The sequence below is a fragment of the Monodelphis domestica genome, chromosome 2, assembly GCF_027887165.1.
Source record: "Monodelphis domestica isolate mMonDom1 chromosome 2, mMonDom1.pri, whole genome shotgun sequence".
NCBI lineage: Eukaryota > Metazoa > Chordata > Mammalia > Didelphimorphia > Didelphidae > Monodelphis > Monodelphis domestica.
This window is the reverse complement of record NC_077228.1, coordinates 195,200,719-195,222,237: the sequence shown is the minus strand read 5'-3', so window position 1 is coordinate 195,222,237 and position 21,519 is coordinate 195,200,719. Positions and strand designations below refer to the sequence as shown.

General features: G+C 46.5%; 1 protein-coding gene across 3 annotated transcripts; it reads right to left on the bottom strand.

Annotated features, from left to right (window-relative positions):
• Nucleotides 1-2,006: 2,006 nt before the first annotated feature.
• LOC100618392 (keratin, type I cytoskeletal 42) lies at nt 2,007-21,061 on the bottom strand. Of its 3 annotated transcripts, XM_056816761.1 has the most exons (9): nt 20,718-21,061; nt 11,221-11,349; nt 8,513-8,595; nt 8,155-8,311; nt 6,594-6,755; nt 5,591-5,716; nt 5,109-5,329; nt 2,592-2,641; nt 2,007-2,265 (listed from the first exon to the last, which is right to left on the bottom strand). In XM_056816761.1, exons 4-9 carry the CDS (start codon nt 8,209-8,211, stop codon nt 2,168-2,170), a joined length of 714 nt encoding a protein of 237 aa, XP_056672739.1. In that variant the 5' UTR covers nt 8,212-8,311; nt 8,513-8,595; nt 11,221-11,349; nt 20,718-21,061; the 3' UTR covers nt 2,007-2,167. The 3 variants fall into 3 exon arrangements, with proteins under 3 accessions (XP_056672739.1, XP_003340290.1, XP_007482274.1); XM_003340242.4 differs by lacking the exon at nt 20,718-21,061 and having other exon boundaries at nt 11,221-12,714; XM_007482212.3 differs by lacking the exons at nt 2,592-2,641; nt 20,718-21,061 and having other exon boundaries at nt 11,221-12,720.
• Between the last annotated feature and the right edge of the window lie 458 nt (nt 21,062-21,519).

The window sequence follows — 21,519 nt, the reverse complement described above, 5'->3', positions numbered from 1 at the left end:
GCCCTCTGGAACAACATTCTATTCAGCCCACCAAGTGAGAATTCTGATGCCACCTCTTCTGGGGCAAATATCTGGGGACCGTATCCCCAGTTTTTCCTGCCAGTTTTTCATCCCCAGGTCCCAAGTCCCTCCATCACTAGTATGACTTTTAATTCTTGAATTTTCAGAGAAGGCACCAAATCAATCAACATTAATCCATCGACCAACACCAATTAAGCACCTATTCTGTACCACTGTATGCTCTATGCTATAGGCACTGGGGACCCAAAGGCAGAAACAAAATAGCGCTTGTCCTGTCCCAGTCCTTAGCCATGAGTCTTCTAAGTCCTCCTCCTACCCTCTCCCAACATCTTGGCTGCTAAATTATATGTAGGAGGGAGAAGAGATGGAGAGAAGGCAAGGAGCCAGGACCAAAGGAAAGGGATGGACAGAGAGAAGGTGACAGAAGGGATAAAAGGAAAAGGATGGTAGGGAAAAAGTTATTCTTTCATCTGCCCTGGCCTGACAAGGACCAGGTAAATTCTAGAAGGCCTGGTATGAGTCGGGAAGTCCCCGGCACTTAACCGTGAACTTGGGAATGCTTCAAAGGACTGGGGAGGTGGGGCCTGGCCTTGACCCTGAAGACACTGAAGCAACTATAAACCAAAGGAACATTTCAGGGAGGCCCCACCCTCTGTGAGATGAGAAGGTTCTGAGCTCATCTCCCCCAAAGTTTCGCCATCAGCCATCCTACCAGTGCCAAGAGATCAGTCGACGCTTCCTATAAATCTGTTAGTCTTAATCTGAAGTCTGTGAACTTGCCGTTTTTTAATAGTTTGATACCTGTGTTTCAATAGAATGGATTTCCTTTGTGAGCTTTTATATTCTGTTTTTGTTCATTTGAAAACTTTATTCTGAAAAGGGGTCCATAGAATTCCCCAACCTGCCAAAGGGGTCCATAGCCCAAAGAACATTAAAAAAAAAGAACCCCTGCTCCAACCCTCAAAAGGGAGGTGAGAAACATCAATTTTAGTAGAAAACTATAAATGGAGCATGTTTATTCTACAGTGGTATAACATTTTCAATTGTTTACTTGCTAAAATTAGAAGAATCTTTGTAGTTAAAACTATTTCTGTGGTTAATTCAGGGAAAAAAAGTCACCTAGGGTACTAGTAATAATGGCTACATTTCTTTTCCCTCTTTGAAAAAATAAAATAAATAAAAGTCACTATAGAATTTTTTTTTAAAAGGGAGGTGAGTAGGGCCCCGGGGTCTCCCTCTGTCCCCACCCCCTTCAGTAGATTCCCAGGCTCAGCCCTGGGTCCCAGGGTCCAGGGCAGGCAGGCTAGACGACGGAATGTGGTCCTGTCTGGGGCTGCCAGCTGCTCTCCCATCTCTCCAGGCAGGTCCAGACAGTCCCTTATTCTCCGTCAGCAGAGATTCCACAGTGGCCCAGGGACTGCCAGAGAGGAAGAACAAACAGGCTGCCCCCACGCAGGTACCTGCACTCACACCCAGTCAGGGAGGAGGGGAAGCCAGGCAGGCCTTGATGTCAGGGCTCTCCTCTGAAATGCCCCCCAGCGCCTTCCTCCAGCAGAATCGGGCACGCTTGGGAAAGAGGAGTTGAGAATGCGGCTCTCATGGTGGGGGTGGTACCTGCGAGAAGCACCCCTCATCCGCAGCGAGAGCCTCGGCCTCCACCTTTTCGTGGGTGCCATGGGGTTAAAGGGTCAGTGCTCCGGGGGTGCCTGGGCACCCCAGAGAGGGCACAGTTTGCAGGGAGGGAGGCAGGGCTCCTCCCACCGCAGGCTCTGGTGGGGACTCATGCTGGCAGGTAAACAAGAGGCAGAGTCTCAGTGGGGTGTGTGGGTGACAAGCCGATACCCGAGGCAGGCACCTATGACAAGAGATACCAACGTCCCCACCTTCCACCCACCCACCCCCCACCTTTGCCTCTGATCTCATCTCCCTCCGCCTTGCAATGGGGTCCTGAGAGAATAACCAAATCAGACAATAACCAGGATGGAGCTGCAGAAAAGCTTTAATGGAGTATGAACCCAGGGGGGTGCCAGGGGAACAGGGCAGTGGGAAGCCAACATAGGAAAACGCTAGCTCAGAGACCAAGATCCAGGCAGGGATGGAGGGATACCCCCTTCCTCCCTCCACGGTGCCCATCAAAGCTGCAGGCTTAGTGAGTGGAGCGGTGGAGCTGCTCCCTGGAAGAGACGACTTTCCCATCCTGGACCTCCTCCACGATGGTGCGCACTTGGCGGCTGGTCACCATGGCTGTAGGCAAGGTAGGGGAGCAAGGGTGGGGGAAGGAGGGGAGGAGGGAAGGAAGGAAAGAAAATGAGGAAAGCCCTGGCAGGGAAACCCTGTCTCTGCCCAAGCCTGCCCCAGGAGCCAGCCTCACCCCCTCTTCCCTTGGAATCACTGTCTCCCCACCAACTCCCCCCAAAACCCCAAGACCACCCCAGCAGAGGGGGCTCCAGGCTTCATACCACCCCAACTCTAACCACCTCTCCAACCAGAGCCATTCCCAGTCTTCACAGAGTCACTCCTTCTCCTCTAACTGCAACCAGCCATCCAGAGATGCCAGGGGTCATGCTTACCCTCTCGGCCGGACCCAGAGCTCAGAGTAGAGGAATACTGAGATGCCAGGCTGCAAGGAGGAGAGGAGGGGACCAGTGAAGGCCATGATTCCAGGTGGGAGCCCAGAAAAGTCTTCCTGGGTACCACACTCAGATACAAAGCCCCCATCCTTGCCTGCTGTCCCTCCCAGCTCCCTGTTCTGTAGCACATGGAAGGTGAAGAGAAGAATCAGAAAAATCCATTCCCAAGTTGAGGAAATGAAGACGACCTAGTGCCAAGCACTACAAGATAGTTATCTGGATGGCACAGTGGGTAGAGCTCTGAACCTGGAGTCAGAAACACCTGAGTTCAAATCCAACTTCAGACACTTACCAGCTATGTGACCCTGGGCAGGTCACTTAACCTGAGAGCCTCAGTTTCCTCATCTTTTAAATTGGGAAAATAAAAGCATCTACTTCACAGGTGAGGACCAAATGAGATCATCTTTGCAAAGCATTTTACAAACCTTAAAATTCTACATAAGTATTAGTTATTGCTTTTTTTTTAAACCCTTACCTTCCATCTTGGAGTCAATACTGTGTATTGGTTCCAAGGTAGTAGAGTGGTAAGGGGTAGGCAATGGGGGTTAAGTGACTTGCCTAGGGTCACACAGCAAGACAGAGAAAGAGAAAGAAACCAGAAAGGACAAACCAGGATGAGGGAAGGCAAGCCCCAAGTCCATGAAAGTTTTTATGAGGAAAGAATTAAGCAAATTGTTCTCCATGTCCTTGGAGAGACCAAACACAACAAAATGGGCTGCTTTAAAGCAGGAGAGATTACGATTGGATAGCAGAAAGCACTTCTTCTCTAACATGAGGGAAAGAAAGTACAGGGACAGGTGCTGAAAGTATTTCCTGGAGCCCCCATTCCTGGAAACAGTAAGAACCAAAAAATGGGCCATCAGACTTGGATATTTCAAATGATACCTCCTGGGAATCTGGAGCCTGAGCCAAAAGACTCTCAAGACTTCTCCAATACAAAAGATTTTTACAATCATAGATTTAGAGGCGAAAAGTCTTTTAGACCTCAAAGATCACTGAATCCAACCTTCTAACATTCATATCTAGCCTGTGACCTTATAATAGAGTAGACACAAGACATAACTCCCGGGCCTCATTTTCCTCATCTGTAAAATGATTCATTAATGGTCCTTGACATTTTGATATTTTGTGGTCCTATTGGCTAATGGGAAACATGTCATTATAGGTAGAGGACCATCCTTGGGGTCAGATCTGGGTTCAAGTCATTCCCTTGAAACTTACTAGCCATGAAATCCTAGACAAATAACTTCCTAGTGCTCTTGGGAATCTCCTGAAGACTATTCATCAGAGACATGTTGTCAGTTTGCATTGGTGGAGAGAGTTTCCACACCAGGAATTCCTCACAGGCTGAAACCTACCAATGACCTTTTAACTTGCAGATGGCCCAACCAGACAAGGATCAAGCTGTGGGAAAGCTTTCCTAGAGAATGAACCCAGTAGGGTCTCAAAAGAATTGGGGAATAGGAAGCCAATGTAGGAAAGTGTTAGTGGAGAGCCCAAGCCCTGGCAGGGACCCTTCCTATGGTGATGGAGAAAAAATGTCTCCTTCGGAAAGCCTTCCCAGGTTCCCCTCCCTCTCAGACTTCACATAATACTTTGTTCTGTACATTTCTAGTGGATTTATATAGTTTTCTTTTTCTTTAAATCCTTACCTTCTGTCTAATGCAGAAGGGTAGCAAGGGCTAGCAAATTGGATTAAGTGACTTGCCCAGGGTCACACAGCTAGGAAGTGACTGAGGCCAAATTGGAACCCAGGTCCTCCTGATTCCAGGGTTGATGCTCTATCCACTGAGCAACCCAGCTGCCCCTGTATTTTCCTTACAATTCATTTTTGTTCAGTTGTTCAGTCATGTCCAACTTTTAGTGACTCCTTGGACCAAAAGTTTTCTTGGAAAGGATACTAGAGTGATTTGTCATTTCCTTCTCCAGTTCACTTTACAGCTAAGGACACTGAGGCAAACAGTTAAGTGGCTTGCCGGGAATCACACAGCTAGGAAGCATCTAAGGCTGGATTTGAGCCTTCCTGACTCCAGGCCCAGCACTCTATCCACGGCACCACCTAGCTGCCCCTTTGTTTACAGACGGACAAATAAAGGAGGAACAACTAAATTATAGCCCAATAATATGCATTTTAATCACACACAAGCACACAAGAACTCACATACCCAATTCTACCATGCCTAACAGTAGGGACCACTGTTCCTGAACTAAGAATTTTCTGGGTCACTTGAACAACAACCAAGGAGCCAATGTCAGCCAGAGGTCTCCTTCCACTTGGAGCCACTTCTCCAGTTCTTCAGTCACACCAAGCCAGGACACATACGGCCACCCATCCGCCTCTCCACCATCAATGACTGGACTGCCTTCCCTCTGGTCTGGCCCAGACAGCCAGCCCAACTCTCCCACTCTCTTACAGGGACCCCCGTCCTCCCCACTGCGAGCAGAGCGACCACTCACTGGGCATCCTCTCCCTCGAGCAGGCGGCGGTAGGTAGCGATCTCCTGCTCCAGGCGGGTCTTGACGTCCAACAGGATCTTATACTCCTGGTTCTGACGCTCCATGTCACAGCGGAGCTCACACAGCTGCTGTTCAATGCTGCTTATCAAGCCTTGGAGCTGGGCCAGTTGGGCCCCATAGCGAGCCTCTGTCTCTGCCAGGGTGCCCTCCAGGGAAGCTTTCTATAAAAAGGAGAGTGGAAACTGGGTGGATGATGAACCCTAGGACATTCCACCCTAGGCCCAGCACCTGGCCCGTTCTCAAACAAGAACAAAAGCCTGAGAGTTGGAAGGAGCCTTGAAGGCCAACCTAGTCCAACTATCTAATTTACAGATGAGGAAACTGAGTCCCAAAAAGAGAAGTGATTGCCCGAGATTATGAAGTTAGCAAACAGCAGAGCCTGCATTTCCATCCCAGGCCCCTGACTCTAGGATGACACTCACCATGCTGAGCTGGGACTGCAGCTCAATCTCCAGGTTCTGGACAGTGCGTCTCAGTTCGGTGATCTCAGTCTTGCTGCTCTGCAGGGCTTCCGTGTTGGTGGCCACTTCTCGGTTCAGCTCCTCTGTCTAAAATGCATGTCCCCTTGGCTTGAGAGGCTATCCCCAGGGGGACAGCCTGCAGGGAGAGGAGCGTGGGGCAAGCCTTTGACCTCCCCCCCAACCCCCGCCACTGACCACCCTAGAAAACTCCCCACCTCCGGGTTCTCCTGCCCCCTCACTGTACATCCACATACAATAACTAGCCTTCTATTACTGTACTATTTTCTGGGGGGACACAAAGTTTAGCTAAATCTCTACTTTAATGGAACGTAAAGGAGAGAGTAGACCAGTAGACACCATCATCGCCATGGCTAACTCTTATACCAGGCACTATGGTACGTGATTTACAATTATAATTATCTCATTTGATCCAAGAGATAGGGGCTTATGTTATCCTCATTTCACAGATGAGGAGACTGAGGCAAACAAATTAAGTGACTTATCCAGGGTCACACAACAAGTGTCTAAGGTAGACTTGAACCCAGGGCTGATTCCAGGGCTGACACTATCAACTGAGCCACCTAAACATAACCACAATATACAAACAAAAATACATAAGCATGCCAGAAATGTATGGAATAAAGAACTAGGTGAGGTCCGAGAGGAAGATCTCTACCAATTGAAGGGATCAGGGAAGACTTCCTGAAGGAGGCCTTTGAATTGAGTTTTTGAAGACGAGTGGATAGTCAGCATTCATGATACTTTGCTCACCATTACCTTTTCCTCCTGACTATTCTGGCTTGTATTGTTATTTGTGGGTACAACATCCCATTTATTCGAAGGTAAACTATTTTAGGGCTGGGATGGGGACTTGCTCATCTTTGTGTCTCTCTCAGCCTTTTGCACGTGGTAGGTATTCAACAACTATTTCTCAACTAAAAGAACGAGTAAGTGAATAACACACCTTGGTGAAAAACCAGTCCTCTGCATCCTTGCGGTTCTTCTCAGCCATCTTCTCATACTGGTCTCTCATCTCAGATAAGATACGGCTCAGGTCCACCCCAGGGGCTGCATCCATCTCCACGCTGACATCTCCACCAACCTGGCCACGAAGGGCATTCATTTCCTGGCAGAGACAGGAATAAGAGTTGACCAGAGCCAAACAAGGACTTCAATCCCTCCACTAGAGACAGATCAGAGGGATATTGCTTCTGGAACAGCTGGGTACTGATTCTAAAATGGAAGATGGGGGGCAGCTGGGTGCCTCAGTGGAATACCCAATATTGGCTCCAAGGCAGAAGATAAGGGTTTAAAAAAAAATAAAATGGAAGATGAGGATTTGTTTTTGTTTTGTTTTTGTTTTTTTAAGTGGAGTGCATGAGGGAGCAGCTGGGTAGCTCAGTGAATTGAGAACCAGACTAGAGACGGGAGGTTCACATGTGACCTCAGACACTTCCCAGCTGGGTGACCCTGAGCAAGTCACTTAACCCCCTTTGCCTAGTCCTTGCCATTCTTCTGCCTTGGAACGAATACACAGTATTAATTCTGAGACAGAAGGTAAGGGTTTAAAAAAAAGTGGGGCACATGGGAGGATATTTCTTCCTCAGCACTATCCAGGGACGGTCACATCTACTGGCAATACCCTCGTAGCCCATCCCCAGGCCTTAGTTTCAAGACTGACTCCTTCCTCATCCTATTTCAGTGCTATTCTCCAGGAAAACAAACACCATCAAGCACATTAAGCTGCCCAAGGGGCGGGGGTGCTGGGGAAGGCACATCATGAACTTCCAAGCCAAAGTGGAAATGCTTTGGGGATTAGCTGCTATTAATGCTTAACCATTACCAAATGGCTAAATGTGTCCGTTTAGTTTTTCACCTGGCAGAGGGCAAGGTCTTAAGAGAAGTGAACACCCGACATCAGGTATAGTCTCACCTAGAGGGGAGGTGGTGACCTTGGACAGAGATGATAGAAGATTAGGAAAGGTTAGAGGTTGGCCTGCTGCCCAATGAAAAAAAAGCCTGCCTTGGGGTTCTTGGCACAGGGAGGACACCAATCACAGCCGCAGTGATTTTTCCAAGGTCAAGTCTTACCCATTTTTCATGTGAACCTTCCTAGCTAGGCCAAAGAAATCCATGCCCTGGGGCTCTAAGGGACAGACTTAGGGGAGGAACAGAAGCATCTATCTCCCTTTTGGAGAGTGGGGATGGAAAGGTGTTGAGGAGGATCTTTTGCTATCACCAATGGTTAGGTAGTTGTAGATGAGGCTGGCATCCAAACTAGAATACCTAGGGAGGCAAGGGTATAGGATGAAGAATCCAGATCCAGAGTTCCTTCTCTGGTTGAATTATGCATAAGGAACAAAGAATGGCAAGACTGAAAAGGCCCTGGAGGATTATTTCCCCTTCTCTCACTTCAAGGAGCCATCCCATCCCATCCCTTCAGCTCTTCCAAGATCCTCCTCCCTTCCACAGGCCATAATTTGGGCATCCCCCATGTAGTTTCTCCACAGCCCTCTCCATATCACCTCCTCATGGTTCTTCTTGAGGTAGGCCAGCTCTTCCTTCAGGTTCTCAATCTGCATCTCCAGGTCAGCCCTGGCCAGGGTCAACTCATCCAGCACTCTACGAAGGCCATTGATGTCGGCCTCCACACTCAGACGCAGGTTCAGTTCAGTCTCGTACCTGAGAGAGTTGGAGGAGGTAAGCCATCCAACAATATAGACTCAAAACATCACAGAATCCAGAGCAGGGAGACTTGGAGATAATCTACCCTATTCCCTTCATTTTACAGATGACAGCAAGGTCCATAGATTTCTGTGAATTCTCCCCTAGGAAAGAGATTTCCCTCTCCTTTTACTACCTGTCAAGAGGATCCTAACTCACTTGGTACGGAAGTCATCCGCAGCCAGACGGGCATTGTCAATCTGCAGGACCAAGCTGGCATTGTCAATGGTGGCAGCCAGGATCTGGGGAGGAGAAAGGCATGGAAATGGGTGATTGGCAGGCAGATTTGGTCAACTCTTTTGCAATTCTTCAGTCCATTTTGTTGATCAGTCATTTTTCAGTCCTGTGCTATTCTCTGTGATCCCATATGGGATTTTCTTGGCAAGAATACTGGAATAGCTTGCCATTTCATTCTCCAGCTCATTTTGCAGATGGTGAAACTGAGGCAAACATGGTTAAAGGACTTGCCCAGGGTCACATAGCTATTGAGTCTGAGGCCAGATTTGAACTCTTTGTGATTTCTTTTGGGGTTTCCTTGACAAAGACACTGGAGTAGTTGGCCATTTCCTTCTCCAGATCATTTTACAGGTGAGTAAACTGAGGCAAACAGAGTTAAGTGACTTGTTCAGGATCACAGAACTAGGAAGTAAAGGAGGCCAGATCTGAATTCATGAAGAATTCCTGACTCCAGGCTTGGTACCCTATCCTCTATACCACCTAGCTGTCCACTGGGACAGTTTACCAGGACAGGTCAAATGACCCCTCCTACTCCTCACCATCTTCCAAATCTTCTGATGGAAAGAAGTCTTGATTGACAGTATTCCATCTATGACTTTCTGCCCTTTGAGTTTTTGTTAGAAATACAAGAAGAAAGGGGAAAGGTGTTCTAGATTTTCTTCTGGGCTTTTCTAGAACCCAATCACTTTACTTTACCTTTCACAGGCTCATCTATCAAATGAGCACACTGGGTTCCTTCCAGTTCTAGCATTGTATAATAGAAGGAATACTGGCTCTAGAGTCAAACCACCTGAGTCACTTAATCTTCCCTCAGCTTCAATTTCCTCATCTGTAAAATGAGGGGTTGACAGCTAGGTGACATAGAGAATAGAGTGCCAGACCTGCAGTCAGGAAGACCTCAGACATTCATTAGCTGTGTGAGACCCAGAGCAAGTCACTTAAATCTCAGCCTCAGTTTACTCATCTGTAAAGCGGGAAAAAAATCATAGCATCACTATATAAAAGAATTATAATAACAGCACCAGGGCTGTTGAGAAAGTTAAATTGAGAACATGCTGTACATTGCAAACCCTAAACTGCTACATATGTGCTAACTATTATTACAATGATTCAATTTTAATTATTGGTTTAGATGGCACCAGAGGTCCCTTTCTGCTCTAGAGCTATGGCAACCCTATGAGAATAAACTTCTCCTTTTTTCAATTTCCCCATCTGCAATCTAAGGGATTTCACCCTTGCCAACGATGCTAAGTAGGATGAGTTAACAGATACAAGAGCCCCTGGAAGAATCCAAGAGAATTTTTTTAAATCGTTGTTGTTGTTACATGCCTGTTATTTGGTGGAATGAGGCCAAGGGTCTGGAAACTTCCCCACATACACACACCTTAAACAGGGGCCCCCTTTACTCAGACTTAGGCTCCAGACACCAGGGGTTCCCCTTGAGGGTTTCCCCCTTGAATAGACTCATTAACTTATCTGATCTGGCATCTTGGGCCCTCTCTACTTCCAGAAAGGAGATTCTCAGCCCTGCTAGTGAGTGGGAAGCAAAAACAGAGCCAAGACCCTCAACAGGGTGAATAGGAGAGCCAGGATGAGGCTTTCTGGGCCCAAGAAAGAAGGTAAATGGGGCAGCTAGATGATTAAGTGGTTTGAGAGCCAGACCAAGAGATGGGAGTCCTGAGTTCAAATGTGACCTCAGACACTCTCTGGTTGTATGACCCTGGGCAAGTCACCTAACCCCCATTGCCTAGCTCTTATCATTCTTCTGTCTTGGAAGGTTTAAAAAAAAAGTAAGAAAGAAAAAAAAAAGCAAGGTAATCCCAGCCAAAGATTTCAATTCTGCCCTCTCCTTCAAGTCAAAGTCTAGCTCCACATTGACTTTCAGGAAGCCTTCCCCTTTGCTACCATAGATCCATTTGCATTCACTTCCTAAACTGCTGGTCTGTGCTCTGGGGAGATAAGAGAGGGAACCCGAAGCCCCAAATCCTGTCTGCCCTTCAGATGGAGAGCAGAGTAACTGAGGCAGCCCTGAGGGCAGGGATGGTGCCTGACCCATCTGGCAGGCAGGCAGGCAGGCAGAGGGGTCTCCTTCTCTGGGAGGTCTCCCACTGTGGGGTCAGGCAGCACATACACACCCCAGACAAAGACAGAGAAACACTTAAAAAAAAAAAACCAAGCAGGTATAAACAAGTGGAGTAATGCATGGGCATGAAAGTGCTAAAAGGACCCAGAATAAAGGAGAGATAGTGAAGGGTTTAGTTAAGCCAAAAAGACTCCCTGGAGGCGGGAGAAGGGAGGATTTTTAAAATGGGGTAGGAATGAGGGGCAGCTGAGTGGTTCAGTGGATTGAGAGCCAGGCCTGGAGACAGGAGCTCCTGGGTTCAAATCTGGCCTCAGACACTTCCTAGCTGGGTGACCCTGGGCAAGTCACTTCACCCCCATTACCTAGCCTTACTGCTCTTGTGCCTTGGAGCCAATACCCAGTATTGACTCCAAGACAAAAGGTAAGGGTTTAATAAATAAACAAAAATAAAAGGTAGGAATGAGAAGGATATATTAGAGGAAGGACAGAGAATGGGGAACCTCGTTGAGGGCCCCCCAAAGTCACCCTTTGGTCCTCCGGCTCCTACCTTGTTCCTCAGGTCCTCAATGGTCTTGAAGTAGGCGCTGTAGTCACGGGCAGGCCCCGGGCCCTGCTTCTTGTACCAGTCTCGGATCTTCAGCTCCAGGTCAGTGTTGGCCTCCTCCAGGGCACGCACCTTGTCCAGGTAGTTGGCCAGACGGTCATTGAGGTTCTGCATGGTCTCCTTCTCACTCCCTCCCAGCAGGGCATCCCCTACACCGTAGCTGGCGCCAAACCCTCCTCCCAGGCTGCAGCTGTAGCCACCGCCATAGCCTCCCCCCAAGCTGGAGGTGAAGCGGGATGAGGTGACCGACATATTCCCACAGCCGCCGGCCCCCAGGAGGCTTGGGGCAAGGCAGGCCCCTCCGACCCGGACTGAAGAAACTCGGGAAGAAGCCGGGCCCAGGCCACAAAGGCCTTTCATGGACCCAGAAGTCGAGTACTGCCGGACTGTGGTAGTGGTAGCCATATTGACAATTCAAGGTCCAGCTCGGCTGACTCTGGGCAGCGGGACCCCAGGGCAACCCCCTTTATACTCAGGCCAGGGGTGGGGCCCAGGCTCTCCCTCACTCTTGAAGTCTGAGCCAAAATCCCAGCAGTATAATTTGCCTCCTCACTCCTTCCTGCATGAGCCCCAGGCCTCCCAGAAGGACAGGCAATTGCTGTCCCCCCTGGAAGGGCAGTCTTCGCTCCCTCTCCAGCTGCCCCAGGGCCATAGCGGGGATTTTTTTTTCTGATGTCTCCTCCAGAAACAAAGGAGGTTGTCATAATCCTGGCTGCCTAGCCCTGAGCAGCAGGAAAACAAAGGGGACAAGTAGTTTCCTGGAACTCACAACCTTCAATTAAGTCAGGGATGAGCTCAGGCAGATGGTGTGATCTGGGGAAGAAAACAGCCCTGGTGATGATGGCAGCAGCCTGGGAGGAGGCATCGCCGGGTCCCCCAGCCCAACCATGACGGAGGCACCTCCCACCCAGAGCCGCCCGGGCACTCGGCCCCATTTGGGGAGCCATTCTCTCCAGTGTCGGGCAAAGCCCCACAGGCTCCTTCTAGGGCCAACTGGATGGGAACACAGGACACACAGATAGGAAACAGATCTAAGAACATTCAGACAGCCGCGTAAAGTAAACCAAGATGTAATGAATGGAACGCTGGACTTGGAGTCAGAAAGCCTGGAATTCAACTTTGCACTAGTCCCACCTTATCCATGGCTTCACTTTCCATGGTTTCCTTTACTCCGGGTCATTCCAAGGATGAAGGGGGGGGCTCATCTCTGGGCTGGAGGGCCACCTCAAGGCAATGGTCTGTTCACACCAGTTCTGCTTTCACCTGGAGGGTCTTTTTTTTAAGGTTTTATTTTTGTAGGGAGGTGGGAGGCCAAAGAATGCCAAGCCAAGGGACAGGAGCAGGGAGAGAAGTCACACTACCAGCTAACATAGGTGTTCAAAGCTAAACATTAAAGAGAGAATTGTCCCTGGTTTCAAGCATCCACTGGAGGTTTTGGAACATATTTCCAACAGATAAGGGGGACTACTATACAGTATCGTATAATAATGTACAATATAGCTGGTGGAGCTGTGAATTGATTCACCATTGTGGAGGGCAATTTGGAATGATGTCCAAAGGGTTAGGGTTAGGGTTAGAGAGAAAAGAATGCATATCTTTGGATCTGGCAAGACCACTACTAGATCTATACTCCCAAAGAGATTTTTCTAAAAATAGGAAAGGACAGGTTTGCACAAAAATATTTATAGCTGCCCTTTTTGTGGTGGCAAAGAACTGGAAACTAAAGGGATGTCCATCAATTGGGGAATCGCTGAACAGATTGTGGTATATGATGGTGATGGAACACTATTGTGCTATGTATGGTAAGGAAGAGAGATGCCAGCCTGATTGACAGATCTCTTCCTTACCTTACAGCTATAAGGAATGATGAACAGGATGATTTCAGAAAGAGGTAGAAAGACCTTGATGAACTAATGCAAAGTGAAACAAGCAGAACCAGGAGAACTGAAACATTGTAGAACAATCAAATGTGATAGATTTTGCTACTAACAGCAATACAATGATCCAAGACAATTCTGCGGGACTTGGGGAAAAAAATTATCTACCTCCAGAGAAAAAACTGTTCGAGTCGGAATGCAAATAAAAATATGATTTATCACTTGTTTATTTGGGTATATAATTTGAGATTTGGGTTTTTAAAGATTATTTACTTACAAAAATGAATAATATAGAAATATATTTTGTGTGATAATACATGTACAACCCAGATCAAATTGCTTGTCAACTCCAGGAGCAGGAAGGGGAAAGGGGAGAGAGACAATATGGATCATATAACTTTGGAAAATTTGTGTGGAAATTTGTTATTAAAATAAAATAGACATTTTAAAAATGTACAATGTACATCTATTACTATATTTAGTCTTGGTAATGTCTTATTGTGTTTTTAATTCTGTCAATTAAACTATTTTATATGAATGTGGTTTCAATCATCCATGTCAGATTTTGGAATGTATCCCCCAAAGATCTATAGATCTGCCTTTGACAAATGTGTGACCTTGGGCAATTAGTTGCTCAGAACCTCACTTTCTTTCTCTATCAAAAGAAGGAAGTTGCCAAAATATTTATGACATATCTTTTCATGATAGCTAAGAATTGGGAACAAAGTAAATATCCATCAAATAGAGGATGGATAAGCAAAATGTGATAAGGGCATGTAATGGAAATGCTGTTGCATTTCTGTTTGCAAATGTCTACTGAATGTAGTCTTTTCACCATGAAACCTGGAAATCCTCTCTTCCATTCAATGTTTCTCTTGAAGAAGAAAAAAGGGAGTTGGACTCAGTTTCCCTTTCAGCTCTAAATCTATAATCCCATAAATATGACAGAAATGGAGTCCCTAGGTCCTGGGGAAACACAAATCAAAGAATCAACAGAACAGATTCCCAAGGACAAGGTCCATGGGCAGGGTCCAGGTTCTTCCCCCAACTCTTTGTAAATGAAAGACAAAAGTCTGAATTGGAGTTTATCAGGGAAGGCTTCCAGGCAGAGAGTTTGGGGCCAATTTGGAAAAGTGCCAAAGACTATCTGGATTCTTAAGTCAGATTTCTCATCCTTAACCAAAATCCCCACAGCTCCCTGCACCAATCTGAGCCACAAGAAGGATAATGCAGACTAAAGGGTGAAACAAATGATTGCTGCTCTAGGAGGGAACATAGGATACAGGTAGGGATTTAAAGCTTAATCTCCCTGATGCTAATGATTTATCAGGTGCCAGGAGAAGCAAGCAGGGCTGGGTGGCTCCTCTGGCTTGTTTGGAACTGAAACTTCCCAGGCAGGGCAGAAGCAGGGTGGCCCGTCCGCCCCCTCGAGGGTGGGGTACAGCTTGCCCACAGCTGTCCCTGTCTGGCACAGCCCTGGGTGGCAAAGCTCAGAGGCACTGGTAGCTGCCAGAAGCATCAAGGTGGGGTGCTAGGGTGGCACAGGGCATCCTACTCTTGGGCCCTAGGGTTGTTTCCACTGGCCAGCTCTTTGCTTGGTCGTAAAGGGAGACCAGGTGTCATGGGCCAGGTTTTCCATGCTCGCCTTGGGCTCTCTCCAGCAAGCCTTTTGCACCTCACTCAAGCAGAGCTCTACTTGTTCTTTCCTTGCTCCCCAAAACACCTGCCACCTCCCTCCAGACTCCTCTGGTTCCCATAGCCAATCCCTCGCCAATAATGCAGCTGGGAAAATGGTGCTTAGATAAAAGGAAGAGGGCTAAATAAGGGAGAGGATAAGGGTGTCTCAGTCTCGTGGGAACCTCTGAGAAAAAAGGAAAGATTCTGTGTCTGTCTGTCTGTCTGCTCAGAGGCTAGAGGCTGGATGGAATGACCCCTGGCTCTCTCCTTCCATTAAATGTGGAGTTCAAAGAAGCTGAAACTCTGGATGAAGGCAGAACTAGGGCTTGGTGTCTTACCCCTCACAAAGCCCAAACCATCTTCTCTCCCTTTTCTCTAGCCTCTTGAGACCACAAATGAAGTAGGAGCAGTTGGACATGAACAAAACACCCAGAGGTTCAAAATGTCTTGTTCCCTCCCCCCACCAACTTGAACAAAAATTAAAAAAGGACCGCTGGTCCCCTATCACCATGTACACATACACCCCAGGAGGTGGGCACAGGCCCCTATCCCTTCCCACGAGTTCTTCCCTTCTTTCTCCTTTGGCATCTGAAACCTCCCCATAGGCCCTCCACTGAGCAGGAGATGGGCTTCCCCACAGGACAGAGGAAAGAGAAAAGCTCTTCTCCTTCCATCAGCAGGCAGGCCCCAACACAGCTGCTGTGGGCAGCAAAATGCAATCTCCCCAGGCTCTTTCCTCACCATTTAGGGAAGGTTAGGGAGCTGAGTGAAAACAGAGACCTCTACCCCTCTGCTTTCTTCATCCTATTCCTTTAATTTGCAAACTGCTCCCACCATGCTCCTTCTATACCCCAGGTCAAGGGGATTATTGTCCCAGAGGGCTTTGAGCTGAAAGGAACCCTTAAGGGCATATAATCCAATTCTTTCATTTGTCAGCTAAAAAAAACTGAAGGCTGATAAGGTAGAATGAATGAATGAATGAGCATTTACTAAGTGCTTACTACATGCAACAGAAATATAAAGCAAAGGTAGTCCCTGCTCTCAAGAGGCTCACATTCTATTTGTTGTTCTTGTTTAATTCTTCGTGACCCCATTTGGGGTTTTCTTGGCAAAGATATTGGTGTGATTTGCATTTTCATTCTCTAGGTCATTTCACAGATGAGCAAACTGAGGCAAACAAGGTGAAATGACTTGCTCAGGGTCACACAGCCAGATTTGAATTCAGGAAGGTGAGTCTTCTTGTCTTTAGGCCTGGCACTCTTTCCATTACATCACCTAGCTGCCCCACTTTATATTAGGGGTATATAGGTGAGAATATTTCACAAAAGCCACAGAGCTGGAATTCCAACACAACTTTAAGTTTCCAAATTTAGCATTCGTTTCCCTGTACTATAGGCCTCAATTGCCTTCCTCCTTGGGACTATGTCATCCCAAGTTCCCCAGATACAAGATCATATCCTCCAAGGACCCAAGGGTCCCAGGTGGACAACAAATGGAAACCTCCAAGGTGGAGTAGGACAGGGCAGGAGGGATGGTGGAATGGGGCTCTTGCCTTGGGGAGCTGGTTTGAAAGACTGAGTACCACTTCCCTCAAGAAACAACAATGGGGAACAGCTGGGTGGTTTCTTGGATTGAGAATCAGACTTAGAAATGGAAGGTCTTGGGTTCAAATATGACCTCAAACACTTCTTGGCTATGTGTTGTTGTCACTTAATCCCCCTTGCTAGTCCTCACCATTCTCCTGCCTTAGAACCAATACACAGTATAGATTCTAAGATAGAAGATAAGAGTTTAAAAAAAAACCAGCAATGGTTCCTCTTTCTTCTTATCTACTGGGTGACCCCTAGCCCAACCTGAGTTGGCTACAATTGCTGGCATGAGGATCTTTAAGCCTATTTCTTCATCTGCACAATGTGTGTCTCACCCCAGAAAGTCTCTCAAGTCATTACTGCATTTGGTCTTCACATTCACCTTGAGAGGTAAGTGCTACCATTACACTTTGTGCTATTATGATCCCCTCTCCTTAGATACTTAGTAGCTGTGTGATCCTGAGCAAATCACTTAGCTGATTTGCCTCAGTTTCCTCATCTGTAAAATGATCTGGAGAAGGAAATAGAAAACCACTCTGTTATCCTTGCCAAGAAAATTCCAAATAGGTCATAGAGGTGGACTCTATCAAAAAGTACTAAACTATTATCATCACCATTCTAGCAGTTGAAGAAACAAAAGCAGATAGTAGCTAAGTGAGATGCCCAGAGTCACACAGCCAGTAAGTATCTGAGATCAGATTTTAACTCAAGTCTTCCTGACTCCTGGCCCAGTGCTCTTATCCCATGGACAACGTAGCTACTTTATATCCTTTGGATGAGGAATTGAAATTGAACAACTGGTTGAGCTTTTAGGGATTTCTGAAAAGGAGAGAACTTGGAAATTGCCTTCTCTTTGCCAGAATAAAGAAGGTTGTCCCAAAACTTCATAGGATGGGGAGGAAGTGAGGAATAGATGTACAGAAGACTTATCTAGGGTAGGTTGAATACCTAAAGACAAATGGACACATTACATGGCCATACATAGGTCTTCTCAGCCCTGGGATTCAGATTCCTGTCCTGGCCTGTCCACCACCCCCAGGAAGGAGAGGCTGCTGGCAATAGCAGTTGGAGCAGCTCCCCGGGCATTATGCCCTGACCATCTATCAGCACCTCTACCCAAGACAGAGAGGAGAAAGGCAAGTGAGTTCTCTCTACTCCAGGTCTTAGTGCCTCCACAGGATAGGGGCATAAAGAGAGGACAGGAGGAACTCCTGCCCTGGAGAGATAAGAGAGACAAACATAGTGTTCTCTACCTATAACATTCTCCATTCTGCATCTCTCCTACCTGAGGACCCCACCTCAGGGATGGCTCAAGGAAGAGGAAATCAGAATCATAGGCATGTTGATTTAAAGCTGGAAAAAATCCAGGTAGTCCAAACCCTTTATTTTACAGATGAAGAGGGACAAAGGGGTTAAGTGACTTATCCAAGGGCATACAAATGCCCAAGTGGCACAACTGGGATTTGAGCCCACGTATTCTAACTCCAAATCCATCCATCATTCTTTCCACCACACCTTTCTACACAAGAACACTGCTGGTTCTTGTCTCATTTGTGGATAAGACATCTTCCCAGGGTTGCCCAGTGGATATGGAAAGCTATGTGGACAGGGATGGAGTTGGAAGAAACAGTTGTGATAGTCACCCTGAGAATCTCCACAATAGTCAATGTGGAACACTGATGAGCCAAGGGCTGTAAGGAGATGAAATAGATGACATCAATTAAGCATGTTCTATGTTCAAGGAACCCTGCTCACAGAACATGGTTAAATGATGTTGATTGGTCATTCCCTGTGTATAAAGTTCAGCAACCATTTACTAAGCATCTTCTACATGAAAGCCCCTAGGCTAGGCTAGGGAGTACCAAAACAAATTGAAATAGCATCTGCCCTCAAGGAGCTGACATTCTACCAGGTCATGGAGTGGTGAGAGAGAGACAGAGAGATAGACAAAGAGGCAGACAGAGGAAGAGATAAGAGGGAGCGAGATAGAGACAGAGATAAAGAAATAGAAGTGGGGGAGGTAGAAAGAAAGAGACAGGGAGGAGAGAGGCAAACAAACAGAGAGAGAGACAGGTAGAGTGTAAGAAAAAAAGAGGAAAAGAGAAAGAGATGGAGAGAAAGAAAAAGAGGCAGAGGTAAAAATAGAGGGAGGAGAGAGAGGGGGAAGGAGAGAAACTAGAGAGAAAGGGGAGAGGGAAAGGAAGAGGAGGAGGAAGAAAAAGAGGGGAAAGAGAAAGAGGAGAGAAGGAGGGAGACAGAGACAGAGAGAGAGAAATATGACTTCCTTTACCCATAGTCCTGGGGATTTCAAAAGATATGAAGAATACCACTGAAATCACAAGATCCTAAGACATGAGTAGAGAGATCAAATGATCCCAGGTAAAGAGAAGACCAATGCTCATTGTCATTTATCACAGGCAAGCCTACTTCAGCTTCATCCTTCCTATCCCCCTAAATCCTGCTACTATTGCTAGGTACCACTGGCCCTCCTCTGACCTCCAATCCCACACCTGAAATCCTGTTGCTCTTCCACCATCAGCCTCACATGAGGCCTCAGCCCCTAAATCCTTCAGGAATCACCTTCTCCTTCCTCATCACCTCCTTCACAAGGCTACATCACTTTCCTGCTGGGATTCGGTCTCCAATCAGTCACAGTATCCTGCCCTGGGCCCCACCCTGTCCCACCCTCATTACCTCACCCCCAAAGCATCCCTGGGTGGCCTTGTCCTGTCCTCAAAGCCCATCATCTTCTGATCCCCACTGTCCTGCCCAATTCCAGCATCCCCAGCATTCAAGGAGGGCCTCAGCGCCTTCCCCCTACACCCTGAGCTCCCCTATTTCCCCACTTCCACTGCCCACTTGGAAGATTCCTTTGTCTCCTTGCTCAGCTATTGAGTGGCTGCCTCAGGAGGCCCCAGGGCTCAGGGCTCACCCACTAAGGGTTTGTTTCTCATTTCAGACAGAGGAGGTGGGGTGCCTCCTCCCCTCAACTCCACCTCTTTGTTTTCCCCTCAGGTGATGCTAGACAGAGCTAGGGAACATTCCTAGTCTTCTAGAGGAATCTGGGACTAAGGCTTGCCTCTTCCCAGACAGTAGAGTCACAGGTCCAGTCCCATCCCCTACACACCCCTCTCCTTATAGACCCCTCCCAGTCACGGCCTCTGAAGACAGAACTCTAAGAGGATCTAGGGGAAATCACTTCAATTCAATGCAATTTCAATCCAACAAGCTTAAAAAAAAAAAAAAACCTCTTATCTTCATACGTGTATAACCCAAATAGAATTACTTGTCAACACCGGGAGAGGGGAGGGAAGAAAGGAGGGAGTCAACATGAATCATATAACTTTCAAAAAAGTATGTGGAGATTTGTTATTAAAATAAAACAAAGATAAAATATTTTTAAAATAATAAAATAAAAAGAGAAATTGTATTAAAAAAACTCTTATCTTCTATCTTAAAATCTATACTTAGAATTGATATTGATATTCTAAGTATGGATTTCAAAGCAGAAGAATAGTAAGGGCTAGGCCACTGGCATTGTGACTTGTGCAGGGATACAGAACTAGGAAGTGTCTGAAGTCAAATTTGAACCCAAGACCTCTTATTTCTAGGCTTGGTGCTCTAGCCACTGAGCCACCTTGTAAGACCCTACGGCTTACAAGACTCATCCACAGGGTCGGCCAGACCAGTGACATCCTGTTTGGGGTAACGAAAAATGAAGAGTAACAAAAGAAAAGATGGACACTATATGAAAAGAGAGAAATAGTGCCAATTTTATTTGCTTCACACAGAACTTTTATAGGCAAAGACTACTTAGTCAAAACCCACAGGAATTTATGATTCTTCATTCCAAAAACCCTAACCTTGGTCCAGGGATAGGCAGGTGTTCAAAGGTTAACCCACATCCTTCGTTTATTACAAATACAAACAAGGGGAAGAGGGGCAAAGAAGGGGATAAGTGCCCACCTTATCACAATTTGCTTTTCATAAATGTTATCCTGCTTCCTTCATGTTTACTGTTCCATCCTTGGTCCCAGGATGGGTAAAGGTTAATCCACATCTTTGTCTGAAGCAAAGACAAACAAATCCACAAATTTATCTAAAGCAAAGACAAATAAAGAAAAGAGGAGGTAATCCTCTACTACAATTCCCCCTATTTGTTTTGCGAAAGAATTCTGTGGAGGGCCAAAGTCCCGCCAATTTGGCCCAAGCTGGACAAAAGGAGTTGGAATAGACAGGGAAGAAGGACCGCTAATATAACTATGAATAGTATGAAAGTTAATATGGTTATACTCACTTGAGCTAAAGGAGATAGCCAATGTTGGCCTGACTTAATCCAATTGTATAAGGAATCAGCAATATGTTCGGGGTGAAGGTCTTCAGCTAAAGAGTTATCCAACTCATCAATGATATGGTTCAATTTTTGGATGTCCTCTGAGATGTTACTTTTTAACCAAAGACCTTGTAAATCATTTCTAATTTCTTCAAAAGCATCAGACGTGTTAGCTTTAACAGGAAGGAGACAAAAAGCTGAATAGCGATAATCAAACCTTAATTTACCCTTGATAGCTAAAATTTCTACTTGATTGGTAAATAACAATACATCTTTAGATATTTGTTGTAAAGCATAAAAACCCTTGTATTAATATCCTGCTGTAAGTGCAAAACCTGGGTTACATTCTGTGCTAGCCCATGTAAGTATTCTGCATCATGTTCCAGGGTCTGTACATTAGCTACATTTTGAGCTAGAGAAACACTACTGACAGTTGTAGCTGTTATGGCAGCTATAAGGGCTACAATTCCTAAAACTAAGCAAGAGATACATCTTCTTTTCCTAGGGCTGATTAGTTGAGACAATTATTCCATTGCTCTATCTGCCGGTGTGTGATACCATCCCCCTGAGTGTTTACCTTGAATGTCTAATGTAACACTTCTAGTTACTGGTTTTTGGACTTTTCCATTATAAGTAACATTATCCTAATGAGACATATTTACTTTATCCAATGCCAGGGCTATCTTTCCATAATCAGTCAAAATCTGAGTGAAATTAGCAAAATGTAACGAATTAGCTCTGGGGGCGTCACCCACAAAGGCGAGCT

Bases quoted from the DNA above. Each gene is read 5' to 3' on its own strand.
- LOC100618392 (XM_003340242.4), bottom strand. From the start codon at position 11,682: ATGGCTACCACTACCACAGTCCGGCAGTACTCGACTTCTGGGTCCATG. The intron at 5,330-5,590 runs GTGAGTGTCATC...TCCTTTTTATAG, and splicing joins TGCAGTCCCAGCTCAGCATG to AAAGCTTCCCTGGAGGGCAC. The intron at 2,642-5,108 runs GTGAGTGGTCGC...TCCTCCTTGCAG, and splicing joins CTCGAGGGAGAGGATGCCCA to CCTGGCATCTCAGTATTCCT.